This window comes from Cladophialophora bantiana (genome assembly GCF_000835475.1).
Source record: "Cladophialophora bantiana CBS 173.52 unplaced genomic scaffold supercont1.30, whole genome shotgun sequence".
In the NCBI taxonomy this organism is placed as follows: Eukaryota; Fungi; Ascomycota; class Eurotiomycetes; order Chaetothyriales; family Herpotrichiellaceae; genus Cladophialophora; species Cladophialophora bantiana.
This window is the reverse complement of record NW_015971604.1, coordinates 11,300-36,327: the sequence shown is the minus strand read 5'-3', so window position 1 is coordinate 36,327 and position 25,028 is coordinate 11,300. Positions and strand designations below refer to the sequence as shown.

Genomic DNA, 25,028 nt, shown 5'->3' with positions numbered 1-25,028 from the left:
GACGCACCCGCTTCAACTCTAACCCGCAGTTCGCGGGGAAGAGACTGCAATCAAAGATCCTCTCCCCAGATTTTCCATCCACTTAAGCTGCACTAACGCTTGCTAGACGACTACTCCTCATGACGCCGTTGAGTTTTAATCAAAGTTTCTTTGTCCCCAGATCGACATTTCGACTATCTGTTACCCTACTAAACGAAGAAAAAGATAGTGGAGTGCGATGGCTGCACGTCAAATGCTAAATCATGGATGTCCGGGAATAGAAGGTCTTGATAAATCACTAAGCGGCAGTGGCAGATTTGCTGAGAAGTCATTCTCTGTCATATAACTACGAGATAAAGAGGTTCAAATGGTAGAGACTCTCTTTCCTGCCCATAGTTCCAAGGAAATCGGAGTAAGAGGCCACCCTTAAGTAGACAACTATGTATTCTTGCATGCAGGTGCTATAGATTCTAGAACTACACATCGACATTCACTTGGCCAGTTTAATATAGACTCAGCAAGAAACTATATAAACAATGTCTTCATCGGCTGCATAAACCTAACAATTTACCGGATATCCGTCAGTATTTTGCGCTAAAGGCTACCTAGACTCCATTTCGACAGCAAACAAATCTACACTCGATTAAGATAAGGAGCTCTTCGAAGGCCGTAGATAACTCCGAAGGAATCACCTTAGGAGGAGTTCAGAACTTTAATGGCTAATGCTATGTCATTAAAGCAGAACTGTCATCTCTTTTAGACTAACTATAGCGCTAGAAGTGTACTGAGATCTAGAATATAGTAAATAGAATCAGTAAAGGCAAGTCTTTCCCCTAACTCTGATAGGTCATTCCTCCATTAAGTTTAGAATTCTTTATACTAGCTCCTGCGTCCGAGTATGTGGCTGCCTCACCGGGAAGTCCTTCCTCAAGCTGTTGACACTTCATTCCAATGCCGGCGCAGTGTAGATATTGATATTTTAGTGCCAAGTAACTCATATTCCTGCAGTATATTTTTTCGTCATTAACAGTTAATTGTGCTAGGGCGGCTACTGAATTTTGCACCAAATTAAATTTTGCACCAAATTAAATTTTGCACCATTCACATGCCTTTCATTGACGACAGTTGAATCTCGATCCCTAAGCTGAGCATAGCCTAGGCTCCTAACTTTCCATACAATGAAAGTGATCTCTTCGAAACAAACCCGGGGCCACGCTCTTGGAAATGACTTGTGACGGTGATTTCTCTCCATCTCGGGCGAAAGATTCATTCTTCTATGTTCATGTCCAGGACTAGCTTGCCACTAAATCCAGAATGATAGTCCTCCACCAACTGATTAAGCTTCGAGAAGGGATAGGTTCTCGTCTTTGCTTTGACGTCGTTCTTGACACAGAACTCAAACATCTCTCTCATAGCTCTGTTGGAGCCGATCAAACTGCCAACCACGCGAGTGCGACGAAAGACGATATCATCTGCTGAGATGTGGAAACCCCCTGGCGGAAAAGAGACCAACACCAAGAGACCGCCATTCTTGAGTAGCTGCATTCCATAGTCAAATGATTTTTGGCTCTCAGGCAAGACAATCACAGCGTCCAGGCCCATTTCTGACGGATGCTCCCTTCCATCTTCTTTGCCCATTTCCTGCTTAACTTCTTCCGGACTCCTTAATGAAGCATCGATGATCGCGGCTCCCGTCTCTAAGCTCCTTGCGAGTGCAAGCGCCTGCAATGCTACGTCGACGCCGGTCGTCTTCAGCCCCATTTTCGTGGCAAATTGCAGACCCAAGTGCCCCAGTCCTCCCCCACATCCCATGATTCCTATTCGTTGTCCAGGCTTGAGCTCGCATTTCCTGAGAGCTGCAAAGATGGTGAGCCCCGCACACATCAGTGGTGCTGCTTCCACTGCTGTCATACCGGCTGGGATGATGGCTACTTGTCTCGAATCAACAATGGCGTACTCTCGGAATCCCCCAGGTTTACTACCTACGCCGAGGCCACCCCCAGCATTTGGGCAGTAAACAGAATACCCAGGCTCATCCGGCATAGGGCCTGAAGGATTCTGGCACTCGAGGCACCTTCCGCAAACATGGTTTCCACGACCTGGGACAGCCACGCGGTCGCCCACCTTCAAGCCATGCGCTGATGGCTCGGTGGCGAGGCGGACAACAGTTCCAGCAAACTCGTGGCAGCCTATATGTGGCAGTGGAGGCGGACGCATTTTCCCCGAGGCGAGGACCGCATCGGTGTGGCAATATGAAGCCGCGTCTACTCTAATCAGAATATCGTTTGGATTCTCGATGGTTGGCACTGGAAGCTCGCGGAGTTGATATGGTGTGTTGTATTGCTCTAGCACATAGGCTCTCATCGTTTTTGGCAGTTCATTGTCGGCCATCTTCTAGAGGGTTTTGTATCGCTGGTGCCAGCGACACTTCGGCCCACGAGCTTAAGGATTCCGCAGAGATTGCGTAAAGAAGGCAGGACAGAGCTTTTAGCGAGACTCCAGAGAGTCGATGTTAGTTCACGTCTGGAATGTGGGGAAGTGGAATGACCTCTTAACTGCCCCGCAATATAGTAGAAGAGTGCTAAGGTTTTGTTCCAGCTTATCTAATCCTAGCCGATAGGAGAGTGGGGCGCGGAAACCGTTTCAGCAGTGGTATTGTAATGAGGCAGGGTAGCTTTAATGTGCTGGCATCGGGGTAGTAGGGAGGGTATTGAGCCAGTGCTAGGAATAGCCTTATGAAATAGGCAGAGTAGAATAATTAAGCTAAGAGTGCTAAGTATAAGATATTCCTTAACTATGCGTCCTCACTAAGACTTAAAGTATGGAAGTGTTAGATATAGCCTTAGAGACGGACGATTACGAGTCGTACGAGCACGGCTCGCTACATTCATTGAATACGTAGAAAGATTTACGGTAAGATAAGACTAGATAACGTAAGATGCCCTATTAACTCTATTAACTTTATTAGCTCTACGATAGAGCGTATAGAGCGCATAGAGCGCATAGAGTATATACATTATATATATACCCTCACTATTCATAGATAGCTTACACTCTCTTCGTAGTTAACTTATATTAACTATTATACTATTTAGTTCTTATAAACGTCGACTATTTATATCTTACGTAATTTATATTTAGTTTATACTATTTAAGAATTATTACTAAGAACTCTAATCTAATTAAAATTTAGTAGAAATCTTAATACTTTAGCTATTACTCTCGTTATACATTAGCAAAATTTCCCGCGCGACCCTGAGAGCCCTGGGCCGCCCTAGACTATCAAGGTAAGTCTACGTCTTATATAACTCATGAGACCGCTGGGCTACTTCAGCGCGCCGCGTACTAACCCATGGGCTCCCAGGGCTCTTACCGATTAGCCTAGCTATCTCTAGCGTCTCTCTATCCTTTTCATTCCATATCTTCCGCTCTTTATAGAGTTTAATCTATAGCTTTCATATACTCTAGGTATCTATATTCTATTAAGACTATAGACCCTAAACTTCATTAGAGCTATCGATGTTAGCGGAGCACCGTTATTACTTAATGTATACGAAGACTCTCTAGCTTTAAGAGAGCTTAGATAAATATAATATCGTATATATCCGTACGTATCTAGATATCTAGCGTAGTTTAGATATAATCTAAAGTAGTCGTAATATACACTACGTATCGATTATTATTTTCTTCTACGCCTCTTATTAATATAATATATAATAGATAGATAATAATCTAAACTTCGTTTAGTAATCTTATTTATCTAGATATTATTATTTTATACTTACTACTATTAATCTATAATAAGCCTTTAGATTAGGCCTTAGTTACGGTTAAGAATTACTTCATTATTCCAATAGTCTATTAGATAAAACTTAAAAGATAGACGACTTAGAGATCTATAATTAGCTCTTAATCGTTAGATATTAATATTTTTATAGTGTAATATCGTTAGCGAGCGGTAAAGTAGGCCGTATTTCGTAGTTAGTTTATATTTCTACTAAGCATTATAACTAAAATCTTAATTAGGAAAAGTCTTATTACGATTAACACTAGATCTCTTCGAGATTTTAGTCACCGCCTTTCTTCTATTTACGCTATATATTTAATCTTATATTTCCCGAAGTATAGCGAGCAGTATAGCGAAGAATAAAGGTAACCGACCTCATAAGTACCGGGATAACGAGGCACTTCGAGCTAGCCGTGTAGTAAAAACCTAACGTTAGCGCGAGAAAAAACGTACAGAATAAGACGACCCTTCGCTTCCGAGAGAAACCGAACTTTAGATTATTTACGACTCTCATAGTATTCTAATATAAGCTAAAGTCGAAGGACTATCGCGATTAATCGACTCTCGATAGAGCATTTAAGTAGAAGATCTATCTATATCGACCGACGCTAACTAGAAGATAATAAGCTATTTTTATATTTCCTTAAATTACTCTCCATCTTAGAGAACGACTAATATATCTTCTTTCTCTCTAGATTATTCTCTTAGTATATTAGCTTCGTTAATAGTCTTAACTTATTAACTAATCGATCTAGAATTCTCTCTTCGAATCGAACGATACTCTTAATTATTACGATGACGCCCTACTCTCACCCCTCGAAAACCTTTATATTTTTCGCTCGTTTAATAATAGATCTCCGTTATTCTCTCGATCTTCGTTATCTTATATCGACTCTCTCTCTTCGTTCTATCTATTATCTTAAGTTTCTTAGTCTCTTAGATCTTTAAAAATTTCTTTACGCTAACTCTTCTAGCCGTCTTCCTCGAGAGCGCCGTTACTCTTAAATTAATCTATATAAACTAAATTAAATAAATCTAACGAGAGTTATTCTCGAAACGAGTCACCGAATTTACGTAAAAATAATATAATACTAGAAGTAAAGATACGAGATTTAGTAGCCTTTAAATATATCGATATTTAAGATATTAATTAGATCGCGAACGAGAATAACTAGAACGAAGATAACTAAGATAGAGACGATTAAGAAATAAATAGTGAAGATAGAAATAATTAAGATACGAACGAGAATAACGAGAAAGAGATCGATATTACATAACGAATTATCGAGGAGCTTCTATATTTCTATGAATATAGTAATGATAAGTATCTCGAAACGACTTAATAATATCCCTATAGATCTACTTATTATATATCTTTAAACGCGGTTAATAAATTTCTCGTCACTATATCTAATATACTTAGTTATATAATATTTTCTTCGTCTAATATAATATTCGATTATTAAGAAGCCCGAGATTAGAAGACGTAATTTCTAGAAACTTATTCGAAGACGTTAGATAAAAAAATTTATATCTATCTCTCTATATTCGAGTCTCTAGAATCTTATTTTAATCTAGTAATAATCTTTAATTTTAATAGTATTATAGAATTTCTCACTAGCCTAGTCTTTATAAAATATAGTATTAAGTTTACTCTTAGTCTCTATATTATCACTAATCTATAAGTCGATCTCTATCTTTCTCTTTTAGTTCTAACTTAGTATAGTGTACGTAAAGTATAGCTATACGAAGTAATTCATTATAAATTTAGTTACGTCGATTATTTTAAAGATATTTAGCTTCTAGTCTTCTTCTCTTTCTATTTATATACGCTATCTAAATCTAATAACTATCTTAGCTAGAATAATATAACTCGCTAAATCGATTAGATAATCTTATTCGCGATTTATAAATAAATCTCTTCTACTCTTATCTAGAGTTATTTCGTTATCTCTCGTCTTACTAAACTTAATAGTCTCGCTCTATATACGGAGACTCGCGCTCGACTTAATAGTAGAGAACGTTAATAGCTTCTTTAGTACTTTCTATAAGTTAACTATCTCGAAGCTATTTAAAACGAAATCGTTTAACGTAATATAGCTCTAGGACTTAAAGATTTCCGTAGTTTATAACTCTTCTTTAACGCTAAAAACTTAAAAGAATAAACGTTTAAATCGATACTTATTATCGTCTAGAATATCTTCTTCACTTCTTAGAAATTAGTCTTCGATCGACGATTCTTAGTCGATAAGCGAGTTTAGATTAACTAAAGTAAGAAATTCTATTCGCTATCTAGCTTCCTACTTAACTAAGAGGTGAGGAAGGTCGTACCGAAGATCTATTTTTAGCGTCTCTATTATTACGACTCGTAATATTAGTAAGTACTATACGGCTCTTTTATCCGCTCTTTCTTACGGAATCGATACTATACCGTTCTTCTCCGTAATACGGTGAGTATAATCGTGATGACGACGATTAATGCCTTAAGTCGATAGTAAGATCTTATTTATAGTTAATACTACAATAAGTAAAAAGAACTCTACGATGCGACTAAGACGTTTCCCTTTTAAGATCTCTTTATTAAAAGTCTTACGCTAAATTCGCGCTTACGGCGTAGCTAGTAATATACTAAAGGAGCCGAGACTCATCGTTCCGAGACCCTATTACATTTCTATCGAAGTAGTAAAGCGCGATATTACGAGGCTCTTATATAATCTATGAGACGATTATTTAGTATTCGTAAAGAGCACCGTATTACATTAGCTCTTACTTATCGTATTTACGATCGACTCCGAGCTATATAGCAATAGAAGATTCCGGTTACGAATGACTTCTCTTCTTCTTCTTTCTAGCGAATTCTCACTTTCACTTTTCTTCGATTTATTTAGTATAATATTAATAAGTTTACGACAGCGTTTAAATATATATTTAGCTTATCTTCTCCTAACTTTATATCGTAAGAGTATTCTAAAATAATAATTTATTTTCTACGTTTAGTAAAATACGACTACGAAAGTTATCTTCTTTACGATGAGTTCGCTCTTTAGTGAAATTCGAAAGAGCGACCGGGAGAACGGCGCTACGAGGGTCTTAAATTCTTCCGAACGCTCTAACGCTATAACTACGAATAATTTTTAGATAAGATTAACTAGATATATTTTACGTTTTAGTTATTTATTATCGAATATATTCTTTTCGATAACGTCGCTATAGCGGCGACGTACCGTACTCAGTAGCGAAATATTAAGAATATCTACGAGAACTTTCTTCGTGTAGAGAGAATTAGTCACTAAATCTAGGAATACGGAAGATATCGCTTTATTTAATACTTTCTTCTAAAGTACTTACTATAGATTTATCTTCGTCGCTTTCGGCGCGACGTTTTTACTTCGATTCACTTACGAATTAAGGCCGAGTACTAAGACGCTACGCTACGCGGAGAGATTCTATTATATTACGATAAGATATAGAGAATCTCCGACGCTCTCTCTCATTCGTAACTAGGCGAAGACGTTATTTATATTATATACGATAATAAATAAAAAATTAAAGATCTAGATGAGTTAGTGAATTTCTTATAGAAGTTTAACGATAAACTTAAACGACGATATTAGAACGATAAAGAATACTAAATACTTTATTAACGAATTATTCGACTTCTAAGATAGTCTTTAGAGCATTAGTGAACGATTTAGTAACGACTTAAGCTAAGAGAACTCTTCGTAATAACGAACTAACTAATATCGTATTTAAATCGCGTAATATTCTAATAATATAATAAGACTAGATAGCGAATATAAGTATTGATTTACTATAAATAGATTAAGAGTTAAGTAGTCGCGAATAAGTTAATTCGATACGAAGAACTTTTTTAACATAAAGACGATAATCGATAAGTCATAAAATAAAATAACGAATAGATTATTATAGAAATTCCTAGTGAAAGTAGAGATTTTAATAATATTAACTTAGATACTCTTTAAAAGAATATTTAAACTTAATAAGATAAGTTTAAAGCGGTCGAACGCGCGCGAGAGCGTCGAGACGATATAAGAGAATAAAATCGTACTAGAGATAGTATATCGCTCTTAAATCTATCGATATTATTTACTTCCGCGCTCTTATTATAGATAAAGACTCTTATTCTCTTATACTTAAAGTCTATCTACGTAATTAAATTAAAAGCGTTTCTTAAGAAATAGAATTCTTCGCCTTAACTTTACGAGAAGTATTTAGATATATCGTATCTTCGCCTCTCATTATCTTCTAGATTATTAGATCTCGTTTAGAAGATAATAGATAGACTATACTAATAGATAAAGCGTTCTCTAGAGAATAGAACTTAAATACTTTAGTTCGTTCGATCGTAATACTTTCTATAGCGGAACGATCGCTCTATAGATCGTTCTCGGCGTACTAAAGATAACTAAAAAGATTAAGCTACGTATTAGACATAGCCTTACGGAAGACCGACTACGAGTCACACGAGCCCGACTCACTACACTCGTTGGACACTTAGAAGAATCTACGAAGGAATAAGGCTAGGTTATGTGATATACCCTATTAACTCTATTAACCCTATCGACTCTATCAACAGAGCGCATAGAGCGCATAGAGCGCACAGAGCGCGAGTATTATATATACACCCTCACTACCCTAGATAGTTATACTCTCTTCGTAGTTAACTTATATTATCTACTAAACTATATAGTTCTTAGTAATAGAGAACCCTGCTTATATCTTATGTCTTCCCCAACTAGCTTATACTATCTTAGGATTGTTGCTGAGAACCCTAACCCAGTTAGAATTAGTAGGGATCCTTAACACTTTGGCTATCACCCCCGTTAAGGAAGACAACCCCTATGAGCGGACCGAACCGACCCGCCCCACCTATAGACGAACTTACGCAACGTACTACACAACTATCACTCAACGATAACACGATGTCGATAACCTCGAGTACACTAAGACCAACACCAAGCACCCTAAGAACTACGGCTAGTGCACCACCACCGGCGTACGGAATAAGTGTAGCAAGCTCATTAAGAGACGTACCATTAACAGTTAGTAAAGGGAAGATTAGTAACCCACCTAAGCCCTTCAACGGCGTAAAGTCTAAGCTTATACCCTTTATTCACCATATAAATATATATATTCTAATGAACCTCACTAACTTCCAGAACGACTTATAGAAGATTCTTTTTATGGGAAGCTATTTCGAAGGAGACGCTAAGGCATAGCTTAGACCCTTCATTAAGAATTATATGAAAAACGAAGAAGACGACAGGGAAGACGAAACTATTAACCTATTCGAAACGTTCATAGGGTTTAAGGAAACGGTGAAGCTAATGTTTAGGGTAAAGGATAAGAAAAAGAAAGCCCAAAAGAAAATAGTGAGCCTCCGATAAACGGGATTAGTTTAAGAATACGCGACAAAATTCAGAACACTAAATATAGCTCTAGGATAGTAGAATAACATCACTATTCCGATCTTTAGGGAAGAACTAAAACTAAAGATTAAGTGGAAACTACGACACCTTAAAAAGACCACCCTAGAAGACTAGATCGCTACCGCCATCAAAGAAGACAACGATATTAAAGAATACCGATAATAAGAACCCCACAACCCCAGAAAGATATAAGCTGCGAAGGCCCAATAGATAAACATCTAAAAAAGACGCGAACCGTACTATAAACCCCAACCTATGAATCTAAGCTAGGTGTAAAAACGACGAAATAACCTTAGAAAGAATAAACTAAAGAAATCTTCCGGGAAAAAGAAAGAGGTTATCTACTATAGCTACGAAAAGCTAGGACACTACGTAAAGAAATATAAATAGAAGAAGAAGTAGGTCGCTGCCGTAGAAAAGTAACCGAAGTAGAAGAAAGTCGTCAAAACAGCCCTAGAAGCTAATATGGCTAAAGAAGAATATATACGCCCAGGCGACTCTATGAACTAAGGAAAAGCGGTTATCACGGGAATTACTACCAATAAGATCTATATTCGAACTAAGTACTAAACAAGGAAACTATGCTCCGACCCCTACTACCTACGTCGAATTACGGAATATAATCACACGATATACGAACTAGACGAATTACCGGCAGACATAGAAATAACCTTTGGAATTTATATATACCGAAGTTAAGAATGTCCATAGGTCAACACACATCTAGATTTTATACACACGCACCAAGGAGGAGATTCACAAGGACAACCATTGACCTAGATTTCTTCCGATGATACGACGTCACTCGAATATAACATAGCTAATTCTAAATACGACTCAGACCCCGATCACACTAGGGATAGTTAAATATAGGGACCTAAAGAATCCTTCACGGAGGAAGAAATTAGGTAACTAATTCGAGAAGCCACCGAACGAGTTATAGCGACGGCAGCGTAGACGGAATAGATCACCCGCGAAGTAAGGGAGGCTATAGACTAAGAGAAGATCTTCTTACGATTCCTCACCGAAAGAAATATCTTAGATATCGCTAGAATGGTAAGACTCCTAGAAGAAGAGGTTCGCGAACGAATTAATTACATAAGGATTATAGATCGAGTAGAAGCCGGGGTATAGGTAACTATACGCGTATATTGGGAACGAGAAGTTCTAGTTCTACGATATATTAAGACCTTACCTAACGTACTTATCGCCGGACTATTTCCTTATAACCGCGTTCATAGTTATTCACTCCGATTAATTCCACACCTCCACGAGTAGCATCTCGACTATTTACAGCCCGAGAAGCTAGGCATAACGGCTATTAAAGCATAATAAGTCTACACCGAGTTAATCCAACGTTATAACGACCATAACTACGACGTATCATAACCTTAAGGTGAAAGAATGGACCACCTCCACTAGCTAAAAAACTAGGTTAGTGAGAGAATAAGGAGTATCTACACCACCGAAAGTATACCCCTAGAAAACGTTAGCGCTAGAAGATTAATAGTAAAGACGTATATCTAGTTAGAACTAGAGAAGAAAGGCGAAAGTTAAAACTCGAAGTGAATGCGGTTATAAGGTCTAACGCTAAGGTTATATTCCTTAGAGAAACACTTAAAGACTAAGAAGTTAGCATTCTAATAGATTTAGGGTGTACAGGGAACCTCGTACACACGAGGGTAGTAGAGAAGCTACAAGACTGAAAAGTTCTAAGGCTAGAATCCGACTTAATTACTAGATTCGATGAAATAATCATAACATAACTTACGCACGAGCTGAAAGCAGTGCAACTAACGATCGATGATCACTAGGAAAAGCTAAATCTTAATATTATGAACATAAAATACGATATAGTTCTTAGAATACTATAACTAAAATATCACAATCCTATTATCGACTGAGCTAAATCCTAGGTGCGGTTCGATAACTACGATCACGATAATAAAACCTTAGAAATAGAAATGGGGGCGGTATAAACCCACGTAAAGAAAATGGTCTAGGTACGATTAGCACGGATTTTTAATAACGCGACTATGGAATATTCACTATAATACGCACACTTAAAATTAGTGTTCGAGAAAAGGGTAGGAACTAATGCACTACCGGAACATAAGCCATAGGACCATAAGATTCACTTATAGAAGGGAAAATAACCTACATTTAAACCCCTCTACTCTCTATCGGAGAAAGAGTAAGTCGCTCTACGAGAATATCTTAAAGAAAACATAGCTAAAGGCTATATTCGATCATCGGAATCAGAAGCAGGATACCCGATCCTGTTCGCTCCAAAGAAAGATGGGAAACTCCGATTATGTGTGGACTACCGGAAGCTCAACGACATCACCATCAAGAATGTCTACTCGCTACCACGAATCGATGAGCTATAAGACCGACTAAGAGGCGCCAGGTACTTCACGGCACTCGATATTCGAGACGCGTACTACCGCATACGCATAAAAGAAGGCGAGGAATGGAAAACGGCTTTCAGGACTCGATATAGACTATTCGAGTATTGTGTGATGCCATTTAGACTCACCAACGCCCCAGCAACGTTTTAGGCACTAATTAATAATATATTAAGAAAATACCTTAATATATTCTATATCGTATACTTAGATAATATATTAATCTACTCTAAGACTTATAAGGAATATATGGAGCACGTTACGAAGGTGCTGGAGGCCCTTCAGGAGTACCAACTACCGGTTAAGTTGGAAAAGTGTGAATTCCACAAAGATAGTGTCAAATTCTTAGGATATATAGTTACCCGGGAAGGACTTAAAATAAACCCTAATAAGGTTAAAAGTGTATTGGAATAGCTAGAACTAACTACACTAAAGAAACTATAAGCGTTCCTAGGATTCGCCAACTTCTATCGAAAGTTTATACGGAATTACTCGCGAATCACTACACCCCTAATAAACCTAACAAAGAAAGGAGTCGCGACCTTTACTTTAATAGAGCTTATTAGATAGACGATTAAAAATCTTAAGAAGACGTTTACTAAGGCCCCGATCCTTACGATCTTCGACCCGAATCTATAGACGCTCCTCGAGATAAATGTATTAAATGGCGCGATCGCTACGGTCCTCACATAGATAGAATAAGACGAGAAGATTAGATTAGTCGCCTACTTCTCACGAAAAATAATAGAACTAGAACTTCACTACGACATTTACGATAAAGAATTACTCGCTATAGTGAAAGCATTTAGACATTAAAGAGTATATTTAGAAGAATCTAAATATTTAGTGAAGGTTTATTCAAATCATAAGAACCTTTTATACTAAAATACGACCAAAACACTTAATAGAAGATAAGTGCGATAGATAGAAATACTCGCTATACACAACTTTAGAATCTACCATATTAAAGAGAAAGAAAACGGCCGAGTAGATACTCTTAGTCGACGACTAGACTATATAAAGAATATAAAGCTAACCTTATTAACTTTACTACGATAAGAGGAAGAATATCTTATATATATATAACCAGTGCTTATAGTAGTAGAAGTAGTCTTAGAAAGAGACGACTACCGATTTAATCTAAAAACCAATATAATAGAATATTACTTCGTAGATAGGGTGCATAATGAAGTTACACGCCTAGAAGTTATAAAGTATTATCACAACGACCCATTAATGGAATACCCGGGAGCCGATAAGATAATCGAGCTCATTACCCGACACCACGACCCTTAGAAGCACATAAGATAAGAGATCTAAGAATTTATCAACTAGTGCGAAGTGTACGCGTAGACGAAGCACGCGAGACATAGGCCCTACGAACTACTAAAATCATTATAAGTCCCCGACGAAGCCTAGATATCTATTACATTCGACTTCATTACGAAACTACCTAAATTATAAGAACCTCTTACGGGAGTGACCTACGATAGTATACTAATGATATATAATAGACTAACGAAGTTCTCATACTTTAGACTATATCTTAAGAAATCAACAGTAGAAGAATTCGTATATAAATTTCTACGAACAGTCTTTACTAATTATAGAATACTAAGAGAGATTATCATAGATAGAGATAAGCTCTTCACATCTAAATTTTAAAAGACATTAATAAAGTTACTAATGACGAAGTATAAACTATTCACATCGTTTCACCCTTAGACGGACGATTAAATAGAAAGAACGAACTAAACTTTAAAATAATATCTAAGGATATACGTAGACTATAGTTAAATAAACTAGATAAGGCTATTACTAGTTACTTAATTTTACTTCAACAATTATAAGTTAGTAATAGGAATGAGCCCATTCTTTACTAACTATAGGTTTCACCCACGACTTAAAGAAGTCATAGACGAAAGTCTAAATCTAAGAGCTAAGAGTATAGTATTAACTATAAAAGAACTACACGAATAACTTAAATTAGATCTACGATTTCTTATAGAAAAGATAGTAAGCTACGTAAATAAGAAACGAATCGAGGGATCGCTTCTAGAGAAGGGAGACCCCGTCTACCTTTTACGAAAAAACATTAAAACGAAGAGACTAAGCGCGAAGCTAGACTACATAAAACTTAGATCATTTAGAATTAAAGATAAACTTAGAGACGTTATATACCGACTAAAACTACTAAAGAATATAAAGATTCACAACGTATTTCATAAAGCACTCCTTAAACTAGCACCGCGGAACGCTAAAATCATCTAAATACTTCCGCTAAATAAGGAGATAGTACCCGAGGAATATAATATTAAGAAAGTCCTTAGAAAACGCGTTAGGCGCGGCCAGCCTTAATATCTAATTAAATAGTTAGAATACGACGAGTGCGAAAATAGCTAGAAACCGGAGACTAACCTTTCGAAGGAACTTCTAAGAAAAATAAGAAAGAATTACTCTAAGTAGTTCCTAACGCCAGTAAAGCATTCAGCTATCCATCGTCGAAGGCGAACTTACGAGCTATCGATAGCTTAGGTTCATCCGGCGTATACCCCTCCTCCCGATTAAGGGCATTTAACACCTAGGATTGCCGAACCACCATATTACTCTAAGCGCGAGTATACCTCTCTACTTACCGCTAATAGCTAGCTAGCCGACGCTTTAGCTTAGCTAACTCGGCCATAAACTTAGCAGCCTTAGCACGCACTTAGGCTATACGGTCGCACAGTCTCCGGGCCCTCTCCGCCATCCCCTCACGAGCCTCACGGCAACGACTTTCCAATTTCTCCTTCTTCTTTTCTAGAGACTAAAACTTCTCCTCGAAATATTAACCATTATACTTTATATTTTTCCGAGTACACTCACTACAGCGAGAATTACCTTTTAGAAGGAAGTAGACGGAGAACGACCTAGCATAATTCGAATAAAGAGCCATAGTTAAGAGACCTAGGCGTTTTATCTTTTTAGCAAGAAGACGGCGCTCGAGGGAACGTTAACGGAAAATCTTACGAATACCTAAGAAAGAAAGAAGAGAAGACATCCTTAGACTTAAATAAATTTAAGCCGAGTAGTGTTCCGCTTTTATATCATCGCTAAGACGGACTCTTAAGATAAGAGTCTAATCGAAGAAAGAATAGTGTTAGATATAGCCTTACGGAAGACCGACTACGAGTTATACGAGCCCGACTCACTACACTCGTTGAACACTTAGAAGAATTCACGAAGAAATAAGGCTAGATTATGTAATATACTCTATTAGCTCTATTAGCCCTATCGGCTCTATTAACAAAGCGTATAGAGCGCATAGAGCGCATAGAGCGCGAGTATTATATATATACCCTCACTACCCTAGATAGTTACACTCTCTTCGTAGCTAACTCATGTTATCTACTGAACTATATAGTTCTTAGTAATAGAGAACCCTACTTATACCTTATGTCTTCCCCAACTAGCTCATGCTATCTTAGAATTATTACTAAGAACCCTAACCTAGTTAGGATTAGTAGGGATCCTTAACACTACGCTAGAAACGAACTAGAGCGATAGTTTAATTAGACGCCGACCCGCGTCTTCGCGCGTATACCCTCGCGAGAAGAGTATTATAAGAACGTAGAGTCGCCCGAACTCCTAGACTATATTCGGAAGTTTAAAGTTTAGATATCTTCGTAGTTAACGATGAATACGCGAAGTACGATATAGAGATCCGAAGATAGAATCGAGCTATATCTACTAGAGAAGATATCGAATAACTTATACGGTAATCCTCGATATTAATCGATAAAATAAACTAAAGAATAATATATAGAGCTACGTATAGAAGAGTATATAAAAGAATATATCGTAAAGTATATAAAATAATATAGAAAATAGTAGATAATATATAAAATAGTATATAGAGATATATATAAAATAGTGTACGAAGTAATATATAATAAATAAGATAGTATATAAAGTAGCTATACTAAACTATATATAAAGTAGTGAATAAAATAGTATATAGAGTAGAAGATAAAGCGATATACTATATAATATATAATATAATCTATAATAGATAAAGTAATCGATATAGTTAAAGAAACGATTTAGAAGTCGAATAAAGAAATAGCTTCTCGCTATCGCTAAATATCTCGCGTTATATCGTAGTCTTATTAAATATAGAGAGATAAATAATATAATATAGAAGAGTTAGAGTCGAAATTAATTAATAAAGTTCTCTTCTATATCGTAAAGAATAAAGCTATTATTTACTTAGAGATTATATAGATCTATCGTATTAAGAGTATTAATAACTATAACTTCTAATTTCGAAATAATTCGAATATCGTATTTTATTCTAGTGGTAAGGATATATCGTAGCGTTACTCTAGATAATCGGAACGATAATAGTATATCGAAGCGAAGTGGTGTTTACGATACCGTCGTTAAGTTTTCGTCTAAGAATCTTTTCGGCGTAATAATAAAGCTTTATAAGATAGTTCTTTCTTAATTTAACTACGTTCGGCTTATTATTATCTTCTAAGAGTAAAGTCTTAGAGTCGAAATAATTAACGACTAAGAGAAACACTTTATTCGATTTCGAGCTAAGATCGAGAGTAAGCTTAAATCGACGATAACGAGCCTTCGCCTCGGGAATTCCGAAACTTTATAAATATTTAGCATCGATATAGTAAAGTAGATTAGTACGTAATAGATAACGTAGCTAATAAAATTATAGATATAGTAATATAAAAATTACGTATATAATAGAATATAACGATAAAATAATAGATAAAATAAAATATAATAAATAAAGTAATAAGTAGAGTAGTAGAGAAAGTAAAATATAAAATAGCGTATAATAGATAAAGTAATAAATAAAACGTAATATAATAAGTAAAGTAACGTATTCTATACTCGCCTCTCACTTTATTCTTTCTTTATTCTTTCTTTATTCTTACATTAATCTCTCTTATATCTATCTTCGTTTATTACTTCTATAGTAATATTATAATAAAAGAAGTTAAAAGTAATAAATAGCGTTATAATTAGCTAAGGCGCCGACCCTAGACTATAATTCTTTTTATATAGTTCTAGGGAACTATCTTTTATATAATATATAAGTAACTAAGTTACTAATAGAGAGAACTTTCTCTAGTTAAGTATACGCGTTAAAAAGAGACTATACTTATCGTCGTACGAATTAATATTTATAGTTAGTAGTCTCGCCTTAGTTTAATATATATTATATCTATTACTCTATAGTAATATATCTTATATCTATTACTCTCTATTACTTCTATAATAATATATCTTACATCGATTACTCTCTATTACTTCTATAGTAATATATCTTACATCGATTACTCTCTATTACTTCTATAGTAATATATCTTATATCGATTATTCTTTATTACTTTTATAATAAATAGTCTTATCTCTAGTCTCTATTAAAAACTATATAAATCTTCTTTTCTCTTTTATTCTCTTTATTCTTTCTCTTTATTATTTTTCTCTATTTCTTTCTTTAAAACTCTTACTTACTTACTTTCTTCTTTATCTTTAATCTCTTTATTAATAACGTCGACGACGACGCTAGTTACTTTCATCTTAGTAAGCTTTATTCTTCTTATCGTAGATTCTTTATACTCTCTTTAGCTAAACTAATTATTATCTCTTATAATAATCTTCCTCCGAATCGCGTTCGAAAGATCATCACTATATCTTAGTTTAGGTTCGATCTTATAAAGTCGAATAACGCTAATTAGCTCGTCTCTTAGAACTTAGCTACGCGTACTTTTACTCTCTAGATTAACGACCGTATTTTTATAAATACTTAGGCTCTAATTACTTATCTAAATTAGCTTAATATCTATATTTATATACGTACCCTTAACTAAATCTAGATTATTCTTATCTACACTAATATATAGCTTAACGAGATAGCCGATATTCTCTAAATTTATATCGAAGATAATCGATAGATCTAGAACTATATTCGAAATACGCGATAGACGTTCTTATAGAAGTTCTAGTCTCTTCGAGAACGCGCCTAAGTCTATCGCCGTAGCCGAAATCGCCTCGCGAAGCTATATCGACGACTCTTAGACTACGCTAACGACGACTTTATTTATATCTTCGCTAAGTAGCTTAGCTAGACTAACACTAACTTTCTTAAGACGCTCTAGATAAATTATTATAACTTCGATTCGCTTACTCTCCTTCGTCGTATAAATATATTTCATCTATAGCGATAAGCTTAAATTAAGCTATACGCTCGATATACCCGGGGTAATAATACTATTATCGTCTAGGACGTCACTAACGCCGATCTAATTAAGATAACGGCGCTAAATCTCTTCGACTTATAGTATACTTAGGCGATAAATTAGACTACTATCGCTCGAGGCTACGTTCGAGGCTAGAGCGGCTTCTTCTAGCTACGTAATATACTTACCCTTAATAATAATAACTAAATTAATCGTAGACTCCTTAATAATAGTACTATGGGGCCCCGACTACCGCTCGCGCCTAACTAAAGTAACGTATAGTCTCTCTCTACTATCTTTTAGTAGCTATTATCGTAGCTTAGGGAGATATAGCCTACTCTTAGCTCGCCCGCTCCTAGTTAGTCGTATAATCTACGAGACCGATCTAACTAGCTCACTAACTACTATAGCGATATATAGAACTCTTAGCGATAGCGCATTCTCTATAGCCTAACCTTATCGGCCTCGCCGCGCAGCGATACGAAAATATCTAGTCCTCGAGACTCCTCGATACTCACTTTATCTAGATAATCTAGCCTTATCGTTAAGATCTCTAAGCGACTATATACGCCCGCTCCGTCGTTTAGTGATCGATCTTCGTTAGCTACGTTCTAAATCGATTCCCCGGCTAAGCGATCGATCGATAAGAGTACTTAATATCTCTTTACTTATTAACTAAATTATTAACGCTACTCGTCTAAGATTATTCGACTCACTACTTAACTATATATCTATATGAATACTATTATTCACCCTAACTAAATTAATTTATTCTAAATTTAATATCGGAATATTTCGATTAATAACCTTACTAATATAAACTAAGCTCTATAGAAGCTAGTGAACTAGGGCGAGGCTACTAGCCATGGGCATCAACTCGTACGGCGGTGGATATAGCCTCTTCTTAACGCGCACGCTCAACTGGGGAAGTCCTCTCTGTTGGTAACTTAGTTGCTTATGTCTTCTATGAAAGATAGTCCTTCAGAACTATATAAGAAGAATCATAGTCTAGGGTCGGCGCCTCAGCTAATTATAACGCTATCCACTACTTCTAACTTCTCCCATTACATCCCTCCCATTATCGCTCGCTTCCTTAACGGCCTCGCTCAAGATTTAACTGTAATCTTCGCCTATCCTTCTCGGAAACATCAATTCTTCTTTATGTCCTTTAAACGCTCTGCGAAGTTATTTAATTGTCTCCCATCTAATTCCTTCGGACTCGAGCCCTTCAACGTCCCTGAATCTCCACTGCGCTTCGGTTCACGCATAATTATCTTGTAGATCTCCAGGGCGATAGTAAAACGATCCTCGATATCGACTTAAGTATTAGATAAGGCCATTTATAAGCGAGCCGTCTCGTAAGTTTCCGCATTAATGATCGCCAGAGAATTCTTAATCACCCAGAGCCCATAACTACTGGTGTTCTACTAAAGATTAGATTTAAGGCGTATTTCCCGGGGTGAAATACTGAAAACGCTATTCTTTAACCATCGAACGAAGAAATCGAGTGCCATCTTAATCGTATCTAATCTACCTTATGTCGAATTAATGACCGAGTACGACTACGTTGTTCCATCGGCTATGAAGATTAGCTAATGATGCCCTTTATCTATTAAGTCGTCGTTGAAGATAATGAGTCGTCTTATACCATCGTCGACGTTTTTCTAGGCTTTAAATTCCATCGGTGCGTTTGCGTTTCTATATTAGTTGATCTAGAAAAGGAACGCGGCGCCTAAGATGATGATACATCTTATATATAATTCTTTCTGGCTTACTGCAATTCCCGTATCGATGAAAGACTAATTAACCCATTCGTTATATTTAGAATTTAGTAGGGCGCTTCGAAGAGTACTACTCGAGACATCGATAGCCTTATAGTCGGGATGGCTAGGTAGAACCTAGTAATTTATCGTTCCGAACCTTTCTTCCTACTACTTTATTAATTGTTCGAGATTCTTCATAGGATCTTTATAAGGCGCAGCGATTCTTTCTAATTCTTCTAGGTGTAAGGCGATTCCTTTCTCGGCTATATATAGATAGGCGAATGTATATCGTTTAGATATATATCTAGTAAGTAAGCTTAATACGTTAATTATCTTTTTAGCTCTGAATTCGTAGTACCGTTGTATATCTTCACGGCTAATTAAGGGTATATTCCTTCCGTAGTTTATCTATCTTATATACTTCTAAATTATTAACTACGCGAACACGACAGGGCTTCTAGGATTCGAAATCGAATTCGGTAAGTTATCGGGCGTATCTCTTCCGAGGGAGTATAGTGATGAGACGGCTTCGGAAGAACTAGTAACACGCATTCCCTAGTTTATAAGTTATTGTTCGATCTCGATTCCGTAGAAGAGTTCTAAAATTCTCGGCTTCTTTATACTTAGGTTGTAGCCGGGACTTAGAGTTACGAAGCCTAAACTAGAGATTACCGTCTATAGTCGCGGTCTCTTTATAACGTCTAAGATATTAATCGAATTATTTCTTATTTAATTTATCTATTCGCGACTCCTAAGAATAGAGCGTTCTTCTCCCGGTTTCGTGAGCTATATTAAACTTCTTCGTTCTGCACTCGTTAAACTAGGCCGTATCGGAAGGGCGCTTTACTATAATTATATAGGAATTAGGGTAATAGAAGTAGGCGTAGTAGGGGCCGTAGGAATAGAAGTTCGACTATCTCGGGTAGTCCGCGTATTCGGACGTCTTACGGGAGTGTTAGAAGAACCGGTAAGACCGGCGAAATTCGTAGTTCGAGGTATAGGGAGATTACTAGTGCTAGAACGAGTAATGGGTCGGTAAACTCCCGAGCCTAAAACGTTCTTAGTGATTAAACCTTACGTAGTAAGTGATACCACTAGTCTAGGTTTTCCTTCGAATATAATTAAATTATCATAGTTTATAGGAAGAACGCCTACTCAGTACAGCTCAGCCGCTTCTATAAATCCGTACCGACTAAGTATCTCTAACTACTTAGGACGGTTGCGCTTAGCGATTCGCCCATTATCGTTAGGTATTTTGTCGTCGAGGACGATCTAAATGTTCCCCGTAACTAGATGCGGCGAAGTATTATAGTGTCGATTCTATCGAATTCGGGCTAGACGGGCTATCATTTTATGTAAGGCGACTTGCAGTAGCCGAAGAGAGGTTACGTTGTATTAAAGTGAGTGTTTCCGAGCGAATTAATACTAGTCTAAGAGTGTAGTCACATTCCCTCCGTATAGAATAATTAATTCATTAAAGAATTCTACTAACGTCTAAGTAGGAAGCTTCACGAATTCTCCGCGCGGAATAGGAACGCCTCTCTTTCTATACTTATAATTGAAGAGACTTATATTATTTATTCGGCCGTATTTAGAGAGTAGCTTATTATATATCTCTACGCGACGATTTCATCTATTATTAAACTCTTTCTTTTTAGCGCATAGACTAGAGTATTTTTGAAACTCTACACGGGTATTTAGAAGGTCTTTAGTGAGGTCGTAGACTCGTTAGACCATAAAGTCGCGAATCTCGTTCATTTATCGATATTTTAATTTAAGAGAGCTATAGAAGTCTTTAACTCGATTCGCGTTATTCTAATTCATAGCAGCTATAGCTTCTTCGAGCGTAACTTCTCTAATATAGTCTAGATGTTTAATAGTAAGGATAGGCTGGTTTTCGACGGTTCCGGTATTAGGTGCTTAATATTTAATATCCCTATTAATAGCGGCCATAGAAGTAGGATTTAGGTGAATCATTAGAAGTCTCGATAAAAGTGGCCTAGGATTTCCGAATATCTTAATGGCGTAGTGGATTATTAAGCTAGGAACCTAAGGAGAAAGAAAGAAAAGAAAAAGGTGATTCGGTCCGAACTATCGTCGTCGAAATACTAAACTTAATAATGAAGTTATGTAAAGGTTTCTAGGCTTACGCTTTTAGAATCTCACTTAGAAAGGTAATTTTAAGAGTAAAGAACGAATCGAGAGAGTCTGGAATGATTCGAAATGGTATAATTAATGGAGAATTAAGTCGTAGGATCGTAATCGGAAGAAAGGTTAATAGGAAGATAAGGACTAAATACTTATATCTATCTTTAGTAGAAGTATATATATCCCGGCGTCTCTATAATAAAACCCCGGTATTTTACGTTTTAGATTATCTCTCCGAACTAATTCCGTGCTAGACTCGATCTCCTGGTGGTAGTATCGTTACTAGTAGTGTCACTAGTATATATCTTTCCCACTATCTTTAGTCTACACGGTTATCTAATTTATCTTATCTATAACTGATCTTTTAGTTATCTATAAAGGCCTTACGATATCCTTACTTAGTGAGCGAGGATTCTTAAAGCTCTCGTTCCCTAGCGTCATTACTTTTCGGTGGGAGTATACTTCGGGCTATGATATCCGCTTTATCTTTTAACGTTTTAGGCGGGGACGGCTGCCCCGATAGCCGTAAAATTTTAGCTAATTAGCGTACTTCATTTTTCTCTATATAGTGTTTAGATAAATTTAGTTAATTAGAGTACGCGCTCACTTCCTTACGTTCGTAGTGTTTTCTTTACGGCCTAACGATTTACGATACTTCATTCCCTCCCTTCTTCTTTTTATTAGCGAGGTTCCGGAGCTAATAGGGTCGTAGATTTAGACGCATCGTAGTTCGGTCCGAGCGTAAGGCTATGCCCACCGTCGTTCTCTTTCGTATGAACTTTCCGTAAGTCTTTAAATTTAGAGCGTTATCTCCTCTATCGCTTCGTAATAGTAGAGCGAAAGAGGTGGTAACGAACTCTACGTAGTTCATTTCTTAAAAGATTCTCCCAGAATATTTAAATCATTATACTCTCTTCGTATTTAGTCGGTTATAGAGGGAATTTCGACTACCACTATTAAGGGTGGCGGCCTCGTCGCTCTATTTCGAAGTCTATGGCTACGGCGTAAGTAGGTTCCTCCCCGCTCCGAGAAAGAGAACTCTACGTCTATGAAATCTTTCGTCTTCGCTAAGTACGGCGGATCCGGAGTTATTATTCGTTATTACTCTTCGTCGTCGACGAAGTCTTCTAGTGATGAAGGTATATTAGCTAGGAAGTTCGCTGATCTCGAATAGAACCTCTTTAGGCGACTAGTAGTATACGTACTACTTAGCCGGGCCTCATTAATCTCCGCCAACGTATACGTACCCTTCTCTTAATTCGCTTTCATAATTTTAAACGACTTAAATCATCGAAAGGCTAATTTCTTTTCTATAGATATATTTATTAATTCTGCGGTGTTATGACTAAGAACTAGTATATTTACTTTAAAGAGTCCGGGATGTAAACTATACCGCTTATCGAAATATTTCTTCCCGAGCCTTCGTATTCTATTTAGATGAGCTGCTGTCTCTTCTAGGTCTTTACTTCGCCTTTCGAGGGCCCGGGCCCTTATAGTAATTAAGTCTATAGTGTCGATAATCTTATTCTAATTCATGATATTCTAGGTCGTAATCTTAAGCTCGATCGATAAAATTAGTCTATCTAAGAATTCGATCTCGTATAGTGTTATTCCGGTGCCGGCTTTAATAGTTGTCTGGTCTACCTAAAGAATAGTATAAAGATGGTGTATTTATATGTCTCTCTCATTCGTTTGGTATATTTTTAAAAGAGTATTCGTGATATCTCTATATTCTATCTTCACTTATCTATTTATCTAAGAGTAGTAGGTCGAAGTAATTACGCGTTTAATTCTATATTTTTCGGCGAGTTCTTTCATTCATTCCTTATTCTTAGGTTCGCCGTTATATACTAATCTTCTAAATAAGCTATAACGGTAAATGATCTCTTCGTATAGAAACTTCGTCATTATTACACTATTAGTAGATATAATGCCTCTAGATTTAACTTAGCCGCTTATATTGCTTCGCGCTTTCATAAGGTATCTTTTCTCTTAAGACATCGGCATTAAGGTGTAATCGACACTAATCTACTCCCAGCGTATATTGACTAATGTTAGGAACATCTCGTTATATAATCTTCTACTTTCGCGGAACTAATATTCCGGGTAGGTCTTAACGAATTTCTTAACGTTCCGATACTGATCTTTCTAGAAATAACGATCGGTCACTCGCTAATGTATAGCTTTACGTCTAAAGTGTTCAGTATTATTATATATTACTTCGAGGATTCTCTTCTTCTCGGCATTATTATTAATCACCCGTCTACTTAGTCTATTCGCTATTAGTTTTCTAAATAGATGGCCCCCGCGGACGAAGAAGTTCATTGAATCCTTTTATAACTATCGGAAATTCTTATTATTTATTTCGTGAGGACGCTGTTGATCTTAAAGATACTTCGTAAGCTACTTCGAACCTTTCGAGTATTTATCTTCGAAGAACTAGATTACGCGCGGTGCTGCTGGGCTCGCGAATCGATCCCTCGCGCGTACTACTACCGGTCGTATTATTACGAAATCTCGGTGAGTGACGTTCCATTTAATCGGACGAATATTTTCGCGAACGATTAGTATTCTAGCCTCGATCTAATCGTTAATCTCTTCTTCTCTCTCCGCCTCTTTAAGATCTTCCTCGGTCGGAGGACGGCGAGATAGGGCATTCGTAACTATATTTTTCTTACTAGATATATATTATATATTAAAGTCGAATTTACGAATTTAGGCTAATCATTGATTAATCACTACTTCTAGTAAATCTATCGATTATTAATTAAGTTAAGTAGCGAGAGTCATTACGTTAGTTTCTACGATAAAGCGTACGGTATATAACTATCTTTTAAACTTCTTAAGGGCTTTTAGTAATCCCCGAGCTTCTTTCTTAAGAGTATCGTATTTTAGCTCGGCTTTTACTTATACTTCGCTCTCGTACCTTATAGCTCGGCGTATTCCGATGATCGGGTTAACTTACATAATTACGTCTCCCTATTCTCGGTCGCTCGCGTTAACTATAAGAATAATCTATTCGCCATCCTCACTATAATCTAAGCTAACTAGAGTAGGAGGCGACGATAAGGTAAGTTTTAAGGCGCTTATACTTTCATCGTGAACTCTTTCCTAGATCTAAACTATATTCTTTCGGAGTAAGGCGTATAACGGTTTAGTAATAATTACGAAATAGAAGATCTAGATACGATAATATACGTAGATTCTAAGAAAGCTACGGAGCTCTAGTTAGTTCGTCGAGATAAGCT

At 36.7% G+C, this 25,028-nt stretch overlaps 1 protein-coding gene across 1 annotated transcript; it reads right to left on the bottom strand.

Annotated features, from left to right (window-relative positions):
• Positions 1-1,245: 1,245 nt before the first annotated feature.
• Z519_12470 (uncharacterized protein) lies at positions 1,246-2,370 on the bottom strand (the record flags this gene model as incomplete). Its single annotated transcript, XM_016770176.1, has 1 exon — positions 1,246-2,370. The coding sequence occupies one exon, from the start codon at positions 2,368-2,370 to the stop codon at positions 1,246-1,248; it is 1,125 nt and encodes a 374-aa protein (XP_016613518.1).
• Positions 2,371-25,028: the final 22,658 nt, after the last annotated feature.